Source organism: Diceros bicornis, chromosome 1 (assembly GCF_020826845.1).
Source record: "Diceros bicornis minor isolate mBicDic1 chromosome 1, mDicBic1.mat.cur, whole genome shotgun sequence".
Lineage (NCBI taxonomy): Eukaryota > Metazoa > Chordata > Mammalia > Perissodactyla > Rhinocerotidae > Diceros > Diceros bicornis.
The window spans coordinates 84,268,997-84,284,277 of NC_080740.1; the positions used below are offsets into that span (position 1 = coordinate 84,268,997).

Sequence of the window (15,281 nt, forward strand, 5' to 3'; positions counted from 1 at the left end):
GATATTTTTAGGTACTTAGTTTAGTGTTATTCCAGAAATAGGAACTATCATTTGGAAAAAAAGATAATTCCGTAGGTTGTCCTGAGCTTGGATAGTATTTATAACATCACTCGACATGACTTATTGTAGTAGCACCAAGCTTTGGGGATCACAGGGCCTGAGAGTGTCCCTTGTTTTTTCTGTGACCCTGGATATATCACTCTGTCTCCCTGGGCTGAGGTTTCCCCCTGTAGAATGTTTCCGTTCTACCTTCAGTTCTGAGGATTAAATGAGATGCTATAGTTAAAGTACCTGGCACATGGTTCCCTCCCTCCACCCTCTTTCCTCTCCTTCCCATTTTAGAAACACAGATGGTGAATCCCAGATCTCCATAAGCTTTGGAGATTTGAGTTCTATAGTAATCTAGGAAAACCACATTTGCCTAAAACAGACGTTGTAAATAGGACATAGTCTGAAAACCTGTTCTGTTTGGCAGGCGTAGTATTTAAAGACATTTTTTAATTGGTTGCCAAATTTTAAAAATCTAGAGATTTTACATAAAAATCAAAAATTCCGTCTTCTCAGAAAAACTCAGAAGGTGTGGCAACACTGGACACTCATCTTGTCCTGACAGCCGTGGCCTAGACTGGCTGGTGGCAGCCCCCTCAGACGAGGCTGGAGCGCTCTAGTCACGACATCGTCTCCATTCCTGTTGAACTGCAACCCGTACACCTCACTCAAGCTGCCCGTCTGGCACCTGTAGGTGTTGAGTTTGAATCCCTGCTCAGGCACATCAGGATGGCTTCCTTTGGGCTCTGTAGTAGATCCTCAAACTCTTGAGTTGACAAAGGAGAGGAGAGAGTGCCTTGGCCTCTTAAGGAGTTAAAAGTAGCAGGGAAGCTGTCTCTCTGGCTGCTCTCCCAAGTTTTTTGGACCCACATCTAGGGATCTAAGGGATGGGCAGGAAGAGATAGGGTAGGATTCAGCCATGTTCATAGGGGTCTCTAAAGGTGGACTACAGGCTCAACACTCCCTACGTGCAGGCCATGTGCAAGTTCACTGATAGCTCTGATTGATCAGCAGAAAGTTAAAGGAGGAGGAGAGTGGAAAGGCCATGACAATAGAGGCAGAAATAGCTGGTGTTGAACCTCTTTCTAGCTCTGTCTACTTTAACAGAGGTCTCAGTTTTCTTATCTATAAAAGGATTATTGGGAAGATGAATTGATATACTATATAAAGCTCTCATTTGTGAACAGGCAAATGAATGAATGAGTCTTTCCATCTGGAAGTCTCCCCCACTCGCCTTCAGATCCCAGCCTACCTGTCACACTACAGAAACCTTTCTGGAAGTTGTTCCTCTCCCCACCTGAATAAATCCTGCTCTCGTAGTACCATCGACCTCTCCTTCACAACACTGATCACAGCTCTATTTCTGCAATTATTTACTTGATTATTTGATTCACATCTGTCTCTTTTCCTACACTATAAATTTGGAACCCTGAGAATGGTGTCTGCTTTTGCCATCATTTATCGCTAATGCCTGGTATAGCCTGTGTGCGCAGTACAACTCTGCTGATTGAGTAAAGGAACGAGCAAAAGGTCACTAGAGTGTCCTGGCTCATTAGTTATAAAAAACTACCAGTGGACCTTCCTTCAACTAAAAATCTTTGGCAGTCGTTATCCTGAGGTCAGGCAGCCCGCATTTGGCCCACCAACCGCGTCTTACATGGCCAAGGACATTAAATGCTTAGCTCCTCCTTTGGTGACATTCTGTGCGGAAAGCTTTCTTCTAAGGAACCTAAGCCTGAGCACTGAGACCTGCTTTGAGTGCAGATGCTTGAGAAGCCCTTTGTTCCCTGTGGTCAGACAGTCAGGCAGAATCTTGGCATGATTATGGACAGAGCCTTTCCTCTCAGAGGAAGGGACCAAGGACATCACATCACAGCATCTTCCCTGCACCAAATTACTACCGGTTGGGTTTAAATAAATGCTTCTGGTGACATGCAACCCACCAAAGCAGTGGTTCTTGGCTCTGGATTCTGTTTCCATCAGGGGCAGGAGGGAATGTTTTGTAGAAGAACCTAGTTCACAACGATAATAGATAATAGCTGTCATTGCTCAGTACTGGCTATAGGCTAATCACTTTCAGTGCACACTCACATTTATTAGCAGCAATGCTAGCTGTCACTTACTGAGCCTTACGTACGTGGCCTTTTTGGTCCTTTAAATGCTCAGCAACTCTATAGGTAGGTTCAGTGAGCATTTCCATTTTACAGATGAGCAAACTAGGGCACAGAGAAGTTAATTCACTGGCCCTTAATACTTATTATGTATCAAATATCTAAGAATTGACCAAAGCTTTCTTCCTTTGTTCCTGTTCCTGTCCTCAATATGCCTCGACTGTAGTGTCATCCCAGGGTTCAGAACTGAACGTCACTTTGCAAAGGGACAGGAGGTGGGAATGTGATTATGGTTGAATAGTAGATTCTCTCTGCTGTCGGCTCGAGGCCCCCACATGAGGAGACTAAATATTCTCTAGCCCCTGGTCCACTTCCTTTTCTTACTAGAAAATGTGCTTCCTTTACACCCAGAGAACTCTGAAGAGAGGGAAGGAGCTGCCCTTTACAGTGCTATGGCTCGTTCATGCTCCTGGAATGGTATAATGATCAGAGCATGGGCTCTGAGGGGAGTCAGTCTGGGATAACATTCCAGCTCTTACATTTATTAGCACATTACTTCTGACAAGTTCTTTATATTTCCTTCCTTGATTTCCTTTACTTGTCATATTGCATTGGCCAGAGTCGTCAGTATCAAGTTGAATACCAACTGGAATGGTACCTAACTTCTCTAAGCCATAGTTTTCTCAGCTAAAAATGGGATTCCTCAATGGGCCCATCTCATAGGGTTGTCATGAGGATTAAATGACCTAAGGAATTTAAAACACTTAGCACAGTACCTGTCATGAGTGCCCCCACACACTGGGTGCTATCATTATCACCCATGCAGGGGGGCTGGTTAGCTTGGGTAGAGGCCTCCCCGTGACCCCAGTTGTGCCCAGTTGTTCTATCTGACTCCTACCTGGCCCTACCACCTGCTTCCTTATCACCTGTACCTGGTCACTCAGCATATCTCCCCAAACAGGTACCTGTACAAGCTCCGTGATCTTCACCTGGACTGTGACAATTACACAGAGGCTGCGTACACGCTCCTTCTCCACACCTGGCTTCTAAAGGTATTGCCCTTCCAGCAAAGCAGATTCATGCTAGGATCTGCTAGGGCCCTCATAGCGAGTTGAAAAGTTAGAAAGAAAAGAAAAAGAATTAGCCAAATAAATTTTGTTTTCTGTGTATCCTGAAGCTCTTGACCAGGCGGGTTACTTTTCTGCACTGTGTCACCTTGTCACGTGAGGTTTCGAGTGACCTTCACATTTAGCAGCAACAATAACCCCCCGAGATATGTTTTTCGGTTTTATAACATCCAAACTGCTTTATATAACATCCAAACATCAACTATAAATCATTAGCACGCCCAGTGAGCTGTTTTCCTTCTCTTGAAAATGTTGCTGTGGCTGGACAAAATCAGAAGTATTTCCTTTGGCTTTTGAAGAACTGGGACCACGTCTCCTCGGGATTCAGAGAAAATTCCTACCAACCACACATGAGCCAATAGAGAGTCAAATAAGCACAACTCAGCAAAAATCAGGAGGTGCTTCCCAATGGAAACTGCAGACCAGCATCTCTCTGACCGACCCTGACACCCAGGGTGGCAGGCAAGCCGGCAGGGGTGTTTGCAGGGCTTCTTGCAGGCTCATCAGTGGGGAAGACACCTGCCCTTGGCTGCCCCTCAGCCCCCAGTGACCCGTGTGTTCTCTCTCCACAGTGGTCAGATGAACAGTGTGCATCACAGGTCATGCAGACGGGCCAGCAGCACCCCCAGACCCACCGACAGCTGAAGGAGACTCTCTATGAGACCATCATAGGCTACTTTGACAAAGGAAAGGTAATTTGTCCCTGCCCTTCCTCTCTCTGTGGGGACCCTGTCTACTGGGAAGGGCAGTTCTCTCCTGTACCCCATACTCAATCCATCTGCAGGTCTGGTCAGCTCTCCCTCCAGATCCTAAGTCCTATCACTTCTCTCCACCTTTTCTCCATCTCCATTCCTACCACCTCCATTCAAGGCACCAACATTGCTCACCTGGACACTCAGTGAGTCCTACGCAGTCTCCCTGCTTCCTCTCTTGCCCCCAACACGTCTTCCTCCATATAGGAAACAGGGTGATCGTCTCAATGGCTCCCCCATTAGATGAGATCCCCCACTTAGAACCAATTACACAATCCTTCCTATGACCTGTGAGGCCCCACGTGAGCTGTCCCCTGACTGCTTTTCTCATTTCATCCCTACCAGGCTCCTTCTTGCTCACATGCTCTATACCAAGCTCTTTTCCACCTCAGGGCCTTTGCATTTGCTTTCTCCAGCTTAGAGCATTTCTCCTCCGAAGCTTCCCATGGCTGGCTCCTTCTCACAGCTCAGGGCTTTGCTCGATGTCACCTCCTCAAGGAGGCCTTCCTTGACCACCCTAGACAAAGCAGCACCCCTACCCTGAGTCACCCTATTGCTTCTTCAAAGTCTGTCACTATCAGACATCACCTTGTTCATTTTGTTTTTACATGTTCATTGTCTGGTTCCCCACTTTAGAATGCTGTGAGCACAGAGACTTGTCTTGTCCACTGCTGAACGCCCAGTGGCTAGCACAGATCCTGACATGCAGGGCCCAATAAATACATGTTGAATACATTAATGAATTGAAGGTGTGAATGACATTGTGGTGCCAGCATTGATCTCCAAACAACAAGGACAGGAGGCTTGTTGGGTTTGGTCAGGAAATTGGCCAGACCAACTGCTGCCCATCCTCCAGTCTCCAGTGGACCTTCAGGAAACAGCTACCCAAATGCTACCATTCATGCTGTAGGAGACATGGCGTGGTGGCTAAGTGCTCTGGAGCCAGACAGCCTGGTTTTCACACCGTGCTCCTCTACCACCTGTAATTCCCCTGGCCTCTCAGAGACTCCAATTCCCCACCCACGGTAGTGAGATACTAATAGTACCTATTTCCTAGTTGTATTGTGAAAATTAGGTGAGAAAGTGCATGTAGAGCACCTAGTGTAGGAGCTGGTACATAGTAATATCTTGTTAGGTGTTACTGTCATCAGCATTACCCTCCTCCTTCAAGGCACCCGCTGACTGGCCATTCCCTCCATCAGGCCTTTCTTGAGTCCCCCAGCCTCGCTACAGCCCTGCTCCCCTCTGAATTGCACGGCCTCTTCCAGTTCCTCAGGACATAATTTAACACTTAATTCTGGTCTGCCCTGTCGCTGCAGTTCATCGCATCTGTCTTAGTCTGATCTCCCCACCTTCCCTGGAAAGATAAAATGAGGTAATGTCTGTAGAAGGGCTTGTAAATTCCCAGGAGTTGAGCAGTTGAACGCTGTTTTTATAATTTACAATTATAAGCTTCTTGAGGGCAGAGACTCGGCCATCTCCAGAGCCTCTTGCCCGCTGGGCCTCAGGTCAGAGCTCGCTGTTGGTTTCCCGGCTGAGTCAGTCAGCCACAGTGTGCGAGTCCAGAAGTCCGTGTTGAGCTGTCCTTTGCGAGGTACCAGTTCAGCTTGCCCTGTGCTGAGCAGAGAGGAAAAAGGCACGATCCCCATCTCAAGGACCTCATTGTCCAGTTGGCAAAGCATGCCAATCACGATCTTTTCTGCACACTACCCTTGGGTGTTGTGCGATAACGGGTAAGGGGGCGGGCACAGGGTGGTGTCAGAGTACTTTGGGAGCAGAGAGGTGGGAGCAGATGGGTACAGCTCACTCTGAAAGCCACTGCTGTTGAAGCCTCTAGAATGAAGCCCAAATTCTTTAGCACCCGGTCAACTTCCTTTCCCCACACCTCCCCTCATGAAGACTCATTGCTCCAGACACACACAATGGCTTTCTACTCCGTAAGTCCACCTGTCATCACCTGGTGGACTCCTGTACATCCCTCAAAACCCAACTATTACATCTATTTGTGTGTATGCTTTACCCACTTATGTTTCATGAAAGCAGAAACTGTGTCTTGGCCATCTGTATGTCTGCTCCATCACTGCATATCATGCCATGCCTAAGACCTAGCAGGTCCTCAATAATGAATGTGTGAGGCTCAGAGGGATCAGTGACTCAGAGTTCCCAGTGACCACACGAGCAGACCTGGGAGGCAATCCCAGGTTTCTGACTCCCTGCCTGGCCCCCTCCCTGGTCCCTTAGTGGTGTCTTAACACATGGGGAGAGCATCTCAGCACATTATGGTGGGAAGTTGGCAAAGACCTCCACTTGAGCCAAACAGTCCCCTGGCCCAGCCCAGGGTTGTTACCACCACCTTCTTGTTCAGGCTGAAGAGAGAGCACCAGCCCAGGCTGCCCCACAGGCTTGGCTCCTCCTGGCACATAAAGCATCTTTATGCCATTCACCAAGCTGTCTGTGGGTTTACAGCCGCGGCTCCTCCACTCGGCACTTGCTTTTATTTATTTTTATGCTTGGATGCAGAGAGAGCACTTTGCTACAGAGCACACACTGCATTTTGGCAGCCTCCCCTCTCTCCTCCACCTCCTCCCCCAGCTTCTCCAGTTAGGTGCGTTTCCCATTTTAAACCGATTGTGAAATGTCACGGGTGTCCCTTAAGACTGCCAGATCACCCACCCACCCTACCTCTCCCTCTGCGCTCTGCAAGAGTTCCCGACCCGCTTCAGTCTAAGACAGAGGGATGATCTATTGACTCCAGCCTAAGACAGAGCAGAGGGAAAGGGTCCCCTGTTCCAGGGTTTGTTTTTTCAGAATTTTTTTTTAAAGATGGAAAAGACATACTAAAAAAAGTTTTCATCACTCTTTTTAATACTCTAGTAGCACCCTTACCTCCCCTCTGTGCTGCCCCTGCCCACTCACACACCCCAAATAGCCCCAGGAAGAAGGGGTGGGCATAAAGCTTCAGTCACACAGGATGACTGCTGAGTCCTGGAGGTCGGCTGTGCAGCACTGGGCCTGTGTTAACAGTGCTGTCCTGTGCACTTAAAATTCTGTTAAGAGGGTAGATCTCATGTTGTGTCCTTACTACAATAAAGAGAAAAGAAAGAGAAGAGTGAGAGAAAGGAAGGAAGGATGGACGGAGGGAGGGAGGGAGGAAAGAAAGTTCGCCAAAGAAAATACAAGTGACAGGATTGGCAGAGTGGGAAGATCCCAAGAGTGAACATCAGGAGAACTGGGTCTGGCCCCGACTTTGTCTCCAGAAACTCTCTGGCCTTAGGCCTCCTGCTTACTTCTGTGTGAACCATTCCTCTTTGGAAAATGGGGCCAATACCTCCCTGCCCCACCCCCACACGGGGAAGCCGAGGGAGTCAAGGGTTAATTTACTGAGATCTCCTAAAGCAGGGAATTAAGTGCAAGGCCACAGGTCACACGCGTGTAGGCATCCTGGCCCTGCTTCTTCTTGGGCATCTGCCCTGGGGCGGTTGCTCTGCCTCTCTGAACCTCCATTTTGTCCTGGGAAATGAAGATGTTACTAGTCACCTCTCAGAGCGGCTGTGAAGATCCAGAAAGCATGCGAATAAAGTGTTTAGCCTAGTCTGTGGCTGCTCCATTATTTATGAAGAAACTCGAGTGAGAGGCAGAGGAAGGGTCATGCTCCTGAGAAGCACTCGGCTCTCTGTATGTGGGGCCGGGTCTGGGCCAGAGCGAGGCTTGCGGCCCAGTCCCAGGAGGCAGAGCCGCGCAGGTCCCTTCTGCAGCTAGGGCTCTGCAAACCTCAGGCGCCCCCTCACCTTTGTCTCCCTGACCACCCTGTAGATGTGGGAAGAGGCCATCAGTCTGTGCAAGGAGCTGGCGGAACAGTACGAGATGGAGATCTTTGACTACGAGCTGCTGAGCCAGAACCTGGTAAGGCAGCCCGAGAGGCGCCATGTGCCCTGGAGGCTGGGCACTCAGGGCCTCAGCTCACCAGAGAGATGGGGCGAGGGGTGGGAGGCCAGGCTGGGTTAGGACTCTAGAGAAAGAATGCAAGCAGGGTCCAGACTGAGCCAGGCTGTGCTGAGTGGCTCCCTCCCAGTTGGGAATATTTCCAAAGGGAGGTATTCTGGGAAAACCCATCAGTGCCCGTTCCTTGGATGGAGCATTAAGTCCCTGCTTGGCACTGGGGCTGCTGCGGCTGCTGCACACCCGATAAACACTGTGCTTCATTTGCAGTAAAATTCCCACAAATCACTAAGCCAATTAAATAAAAACGCAAATTTGTGCTTTCTGATTAACAGATAAATCACATTAAAATGCTCCCCATCTGGCCATTCCCCATTAGCTCCTTGGTGCTCGTGATTTGGTGAAGGAAGTGAAAAGTGGGAGGAAGCCAGCTTATCCGGCTTCTGCTGCAGAGGCCAGGGCTTGGCGGGAGGTGACCTCTGCAGGGAAAATACAGGACATTTTAGCTGCTCCCCCTCACACCCCTCCACAGATTTCCTTGCTGCCTGAGAGCCAGGACTCCAGGGCCCCATCTTAGCCCATTTTGAGAGGCCAGTCCAGCTGTTTCCAGGGAATTATAAAATGAGAGTCAGAATGTTGGGAGGATTTATAGCTTTTTTGGGTGAGGGGGCTGGGTATGGAGCATAGTATTCTTGTTAAAAACAACTGTTGGCTGTTTGCACTGTGTGTAAGATGTAATGCAAACACACACGTACTCACACCAAGAAACACTTATATCTGCCCCACGCATACATCCACATAGATGTTTGCAGACATGGAGGCACATGTGCCTTCTAAATGTGTGCATTCATGCACATGCACACACACCCAGTACACATTCATGCACATGCTGATCTACATGCAAATCTGTGTACGAAGCCCACATTGCACCGGCCCATGTTCAGGTCCATGCACATTTATCTTCCATGTTGTATCAAAATTAAGATGCCATCATTTGTGAGGTGCACCATTCTCTTTTTATGTGCCGTGTCATGATTTCTGTCTGGTTGATAGCAGTTGTAAGATGCCATCATGTGTAAAGTAAGATGCAGACTGTTTTCAGAAATGTCATGGGGCCGGCCTGGTGGCGCAAGCGGTTAAGTGCGCGTGCTCTGCTGCGGCGGCCCGGGGTTTGCCGGTTCGGATCCCGGGCGCGCACCCACGCACTTCTTGGCAAGCCATGCTGTGGCGGCGTCACATATAAAGTGGAGGAAGATGGGCATGGATGTTAGCCCAGGGCCAGTCTTCCTCAGCAAAAAAAGAGGAGGATTGGCAGATGGTAGCACAAGGCTGATCTCCTCACAAAAAAAAAAAAAAAAAAAAAGGAATGTCAAAACATGAAGAACACGCACCTCTCAGAATTGATGAAATATAAGTGTGTATACACCGGAAGACATCTGTATCCAGAGACACGCATCCATCCATGGACTGTCACAAGCACATGCCCAGCGTGCATGGAGGGGGGTGCAGAGAGGCAATGGTGGGGGCGCTGCACAGCTGGCTGGGTTCAGTTCCATACGTATTGGCTACACTGTGAAAAACCATTTCTTTATCTGCAAAACAGAAATACAATGCTCATGGGGTTGTTGTGTGGATGATGCAAGTGAACAAGCTAGTGTGGGTAGAGTGATGAACACAGTACCTGGTATATTGTAAATAGAGCTATTACTGTTACGATTACAGACATTTCCACAAATATGCAAATATGTGCACTTGGCATATTGGTGCTGATATAACGATTATGTCTTAACCATGGCCTCTCTGAGTTGAATGTGCCTTTGATATACATCTGTGTTGTTACAAGCTGTGAGTTTTCCTCTTTCAGATCCAGCAGGCAAAATTCTATGAAAATATCATGAAAATTCTCAGGCCCAAGCCAGACTACTTTGCTGTTGGATACTACGGCCAGGGGTTCCCCTCCTTTCTGCGGGTGAGTTTGCGGGTAACTCAGACACAGGCCAGGGTCCCAGGGCCTTGGCATCTCATCTGTCCCTCTGTGCTTCAAGGATCTGCTAGATTATACGGGTTTGGACAGAAGAACTTAGGGCCGTTAGAGGTGGCACAGGTGGCACAGATGTGGTCTAGAACAGGGTTTCTCAACCTCAGCTCTGCTGACATTTGGACCAGGTCATTCTTTGCTGTGGGGGCTGTCCTGTGCATTGAAGGATGCTCAGCAGAATCCTGGGCCTCTACCCACTAGATGCCAGTAGCTCCCCTACCCCAAGTTGTGACAACCAAAAATGTTTCCAGACATTGCCAGTGTCCCCTAGGAGGCAAAACTACGCCCTGTTTGAAAACTACTGGTCTAGAAGAGGGTCCAAGAAGGGTAAAGAGTGTGTTTCCACGGAATTAGGGCCAGGAGCCAAGTGACAAAGGACCCGAATGTTGGTCCCTTCTAGCCCACAGGTCCAGCCCATATGGGCCATTAAAGGCAGGAGGGAAAATCTGTGGTCATGTAAATAGGAAAGTAGATGAGACACAGTGGAAGTTGGATAAGGAATTATTCTGAAAGCTGTACATAGGACAGTGTGAAGGAGAAATTCTCAGCGCCCATGATCTTCTCTCCCTTTAGAAACATATTTTTAAGAAGTGGTGTGCCCAGCTAAAGGTCAATGAGTTGAGCTCCTCCTTTCCCTGGTGGGGAAACAGAGAGGAGAGAGATCTATAGGAGGTCACCATAGCCCTGTGCTCGTGTCACAAGCCTCCCAACTTTGCTTGGACCACGTCCTCCAAGCCTGGGCCCTGGAATCTCTGATGGGTATCATTTCTCTGCAGAACAAAGTGTTCATCTACCGCGGGAAGGAGTATGAGCGAAGAGAAGATTTTCAGATGCAGCTGATGAGCCAGTTCCCCAATGCAGAGAAGATGAACACAACTTCTGCCCCCGGGGATGATGTGAAGAATGCCCCCGGCCAGTGTATCCTTGGAGAATGCCCGAGCCCAGGGCTAGGCATGGGCAGCCCTGCGAGGACTTCAGCCCACAGAGCCCCACCTTTAGCTCAGAGCGGCTGCCAGAATCATTGCAGTGGAGCCAATATTAGTGTCCAGTGTTGGATCCAAAGAACCCATCTCAGGAAACTCTAAATGTTGCATTCATTGATTAATTCACTCATTCATTCATTCTTGTAATGAGTCTATCAAGCCCTGACTCTATGCCAAGCATTGTCCAAAGCTCTGGAGATTACACTCACAAAGTGGTCCTGCCTTCAGGGAGTTTCAGTCTAGCAAGTAAAGGAGACATTTAACAACTAATTGCACCGTTAAATATGTATTTATAAAAATGTGATCAATGCCGAGAGGAAGCCATGAAGGGTACTATGATTGGGAGGGCAGGGAAGGCTACCTTGAGGAAGATGATGTTTAAGGTGAGTCACCAGCCAAAGGTTAGTAGGAGGGGGAGAGAATGTCCCAGACAGAGGGACGACCATCATGTGCAAAGGCCTTGAGTGGGAAGGAGCATAGCAGGTTCCAAGAACTGAAATGGCACCGCACTGCTCTTATAATAAAATTAGCACTCCTGAGCGAGGCCTGTGCGGCTGTCCATCATCTGCCCCTGGCTGCCTCTCCGATGTCATCGCCCCCGACTCTTTCTCCCCTTTCTCCTGCCCCTCTGCCCATAGGGGCCTCGTTTCTGCTCCTTACACACGCCCAGCTTGTTCACACCTCTGGGCCTGCGCATTGTCTGTTCCCTCTGCTTGGGATGCCCTTCCCCCAGCTCCTTTCTCACCCATCAGATCCTAACTCAGTGTCACGTCCTAGAAGACAACTTCCCTGGTCACCTTCTCTAAAGTGGCCTTGTCTGAACTCTTCATGGCCCTGTAATCTCAAACCCTGTTTGTTTTCTTTAGAGAACTGATCTCAATCTGTCGTCGTTGTTTGTGCTTTTTAGAGTTATGTGTAAGCTAGAAGGTAGGCTTCCAGAAGGCAGAGACTTGCTGCCTGTTCTCTGGAGTAAGTCCCCATCTCCCACAGTCCTGGGCACACATCTGACTCACAGAAAATACTTGCTGGTTAGTAGAAAGACAAAGACAACAAGAGAGGAGGAAAAAGAAAGAAAAGCGAGATCGATAAATAGAGAAAGGAAGGAGGGAGGGAGGCAGGGAGGAGACAGCTCACTGGGGTGCACAGAGGTGACCTGAAAGGATGCTGTGAGGTTGGGTGGGTGGGGTGTAGACGGCTCCCGTGCAGCAGAGTGTGGTGTCCGTAGGGCTAGGAGCTGACGCGGGGCAGGAGGCGGGACTCAGGAGGCAGGGAGCACATAAGCCAAGGATCAAGCCGACAGCTGAGCGAGGGTGGGTTAGCCCAGCCCAGCTCCCAGCATTGCACCCTTTAGCACAAATTAAGTTACAGCCTTTAAAATGGGGTTGACGTGTTGCATGACTGGTCTGCTAAGTCTGGCGAACCTTAATCCAAATATTTTTCCCTAGGGTGATAAATATTCATCTGTAACCTTTTCATTATGCTCGCCTGCCCTTCATGCCTGCTCTACCAGGGTTATTTGCAGGAGGAAATGCAACTGGTGGCAGGGCTGGCTGGTTACAAATGTGAGTTTGATTACAGGTGAGACACGGGATAGTAGTGAGGCCCTTCAAAGTGGACAGCTTGGGCCCGTGGGCTTTTAACTTGGGGTGGAGGAGAAAGCAGGTGTTACTTGGCCAATCATCATCCGTAGGCCTGACTTGGCACCAGGAACGCGGTGGAAAAGGAAAGAGGATGGGCTGACATTTGCTAAATGTCCTCTTCATGCCACACGTGAGACTGAGAGCTTTTTAACCACTATTTCTTTAATCCCCATAAAACCCTATAAGATGGATATTAATTTTCCCTATTTCATAGAGAAAGAATATGTGGGGCAGAGAGGTAAAGTGATTTGCCTAAGATTACAAAGGTAGTTAGTGATGGAGTTGAGATTTGAACTCCCACATCTATCTGTCTCAAAGTCTATATTCTTTCTATAATGCCATAATTTTGTTTAAGATTAATGAACAGAATGTTCTTTATTAGCTGTTCACGATGTCCTAGGCATTTTTAATGCACTGTTTCATTTTATCTTCATAATAATCCTGTGAGCTGGGTATTATTACTCTCTGCATTTTGCAAATAAGAAAACTGATACTCAAAAAAATATAAGCAGTGTGCACATGGTCCCAGGAAGTGAGGGAGCTAGGATTTGAACTCAGGTCTGCTTTTTGCCAAAATCTGGGCTCTTAACACTCTGTTCTCTTGCTTCCCTGAGTGAGAAGTTGACAATCAGTTTGGAAAGGTGACGGATCTCATGTCTTCTCACTTAAGTATCCAAGTGGGGGAAGACAAATTTTGAAAGCAAAAGTCTCTTAATTGGGTGTCTCCTGTCCCCCACCCTCCCCCTGCCCAGACCTTGGGGCCACAATTCCATGCATAGATTCAGCACATGGTGAGAGTCTAGCCATGCATTCTCCTGGACATGATTCGAGGGCTCTGGTGTCACTGGCTTCCCCAGGACATGTTTGGATTCTCCTTTTGGACCAAGACCAGTCGGTAAGATCAGTAGACATGACCTTGAATCTTCTCTAAAACAGGAGTTGGAAAATTTCTCTGTAAAGGACCAGATGGGAAATATTTTAGTCTCTGTGGGCCATGTGGTCTCTGTTACAACTACTCAACTCTGGTGGGGAGAGCAGCCATGGAGAATGCATAAATGGCTGGGTGTGGCTCTGTTCCAACAAACTTTATTTGTGAACACTGAAATTTGAATTTAATATTTTCACATGTCACAAAATACTTTTGCTTCAAACATTTAAAAATATAAAAATTATTCTTAGCTGTGAACCTACAAGATCAGGCAGTGAGCCGGATTTGACTCGGGGGCCATGGTTTGCCAACTCCTGCCCTAGACTTTATCCAGAGAGGTCTCCCTCCCGGAGAAGGCTGTTGGCTATATGGCTTGAGAAAGAAAATGGTTTTCCTGACTATTACAGAAATCCTTCCAGTGAGGTTTATTCATTTGTGTTAAGCATTATATTCCATCTCTCTCTCTTTCTCTCTCCCCCTCTCTCCCTCTCCTTCTCTCTCTCTGAGGGACTCTCCTTTAACGTGGAAATATTCTTCAGAGGTAAAACAATTAAATCCTCGACATATTAGTATGGAATGAGTTTATCAGAGGGGGGACAATTGAATTTAACTTGTTATTATATTTTGGGCATTTCTTATGTGTGAAAGAGTCACAGCTTCTTCCATCAGAAAGCTCATAATCTGAGGAGGAGGGGGTGAGGGTGGGGGAAGACAGGGCTGGAGAGAAAAGAGTCCTAAGTACAGAAAAAATACTGTGGAGAGTCAAAGGAGGAAGATGACACCTGACTGAGGGTAAATTGAATGTTCGTGGAGGCTGTGGTATTTGACATCTCCCTAAAGGGCTCGCAGGGAGAGGTGGTAATGTGAGGAAATATTTCAAGCAAAGGGAATAGTAGAATCTTTTGGATACTGAGAGATCATGGTGGGATATGGGTTGGGGTCGTGCTAGAGTAGCTGTGAATGCCAGCAAAAGGAGTTTGTGCTTCCTTAGTTGGCAGAAATATCAGGCCCAGGAGAGGAGTTTTGGAGTTATGGTGGTCATCGGGTAGAATAGAAGGATGAGAGAACTTGGATACCTAAAGAAGAGAGATGGGTAAAGGAGACATGGAAGGGAGGGAAAGGGAAGTAGGAGTCAGGGATGGGACCAGTGACGACTGATTTTGTTCATTTGATTTGCTGTATTATTGGCTTAAAATGAATACAGGTCTAGAATAGGCATGAGAAAGATCTGGCCCACATAGTGCCTCTCCTATGTCCTGTGCCCACGGCAGGCATCACTAATCAATCATGGAACTCTTTCCCACTGAGCCTGGACACAGCCTTGCAACCCTGCATCAGGCAGTCACTTTCAAACTTGCAGAGTTAGAATGCAAAATGATATCTATTAGCATGCTCTAAAGCAGTGCTTCTCAAACTTGAGGATGCATATGCATCACCTGAAGACCTTATAAAAATACAGACTCTGCTCCAGTAGGTCTGAGGTAGGGCATGAGATTCACATTTCTAACAAGCTCTCAGGTGGTGCCGATGCTGCTGGTTAGAGGACCACATTGCGTAGCAATCTAGAGTCCAAGAACCCTGAGCTTTGGGTGAAAAGCCCTAAATACGAATTTCTGCTCTGTTCTCACAAGCTGTGTGACCTTCAACAGGTTGTCTGGCTTCTTGGACCTTGATGTCTTTGTCTATGAAATGGGGACAATTTATATTAATAATGT

At 47.9% G+C, this 15,281-nt stretch overlaps 1 protein-coding gene across 1 annotated transcript in view; it reads left to right on the forward strand.

Annotated features, from left to right (window-relative positions):
• The window catches only part of DOCK2 (dedicator of cytokinesis 2), a 406,650-nt gene that overhangs the window by 366,983 nt on the left and 24,386 nt on the right, over positions 1–15,281 (forward strand). The window contains exons 37-41 of the mRNA XM_058545716.1: positions 3,121–3,211; positions 3,859–3,978; positions 7,852–7,941; positions 9,842–9,946; positions 10,792–10,933. Of these exons, the coding sequence (XP_058401699.1) occupies positions 3,121–3,211; positions 3,859–3,978; positions 7,852–7,941; positions 9,842–9,946; positions 10,792–10,933 (548 nt within the window). The remainder of the gene's footprint in view (positions 1–3,120; positions 3,212–3,858; positions 3,979–7,851; positions 7,942–9,841; positions 9,947–10,791; positions 10,934–15,281) is intronic.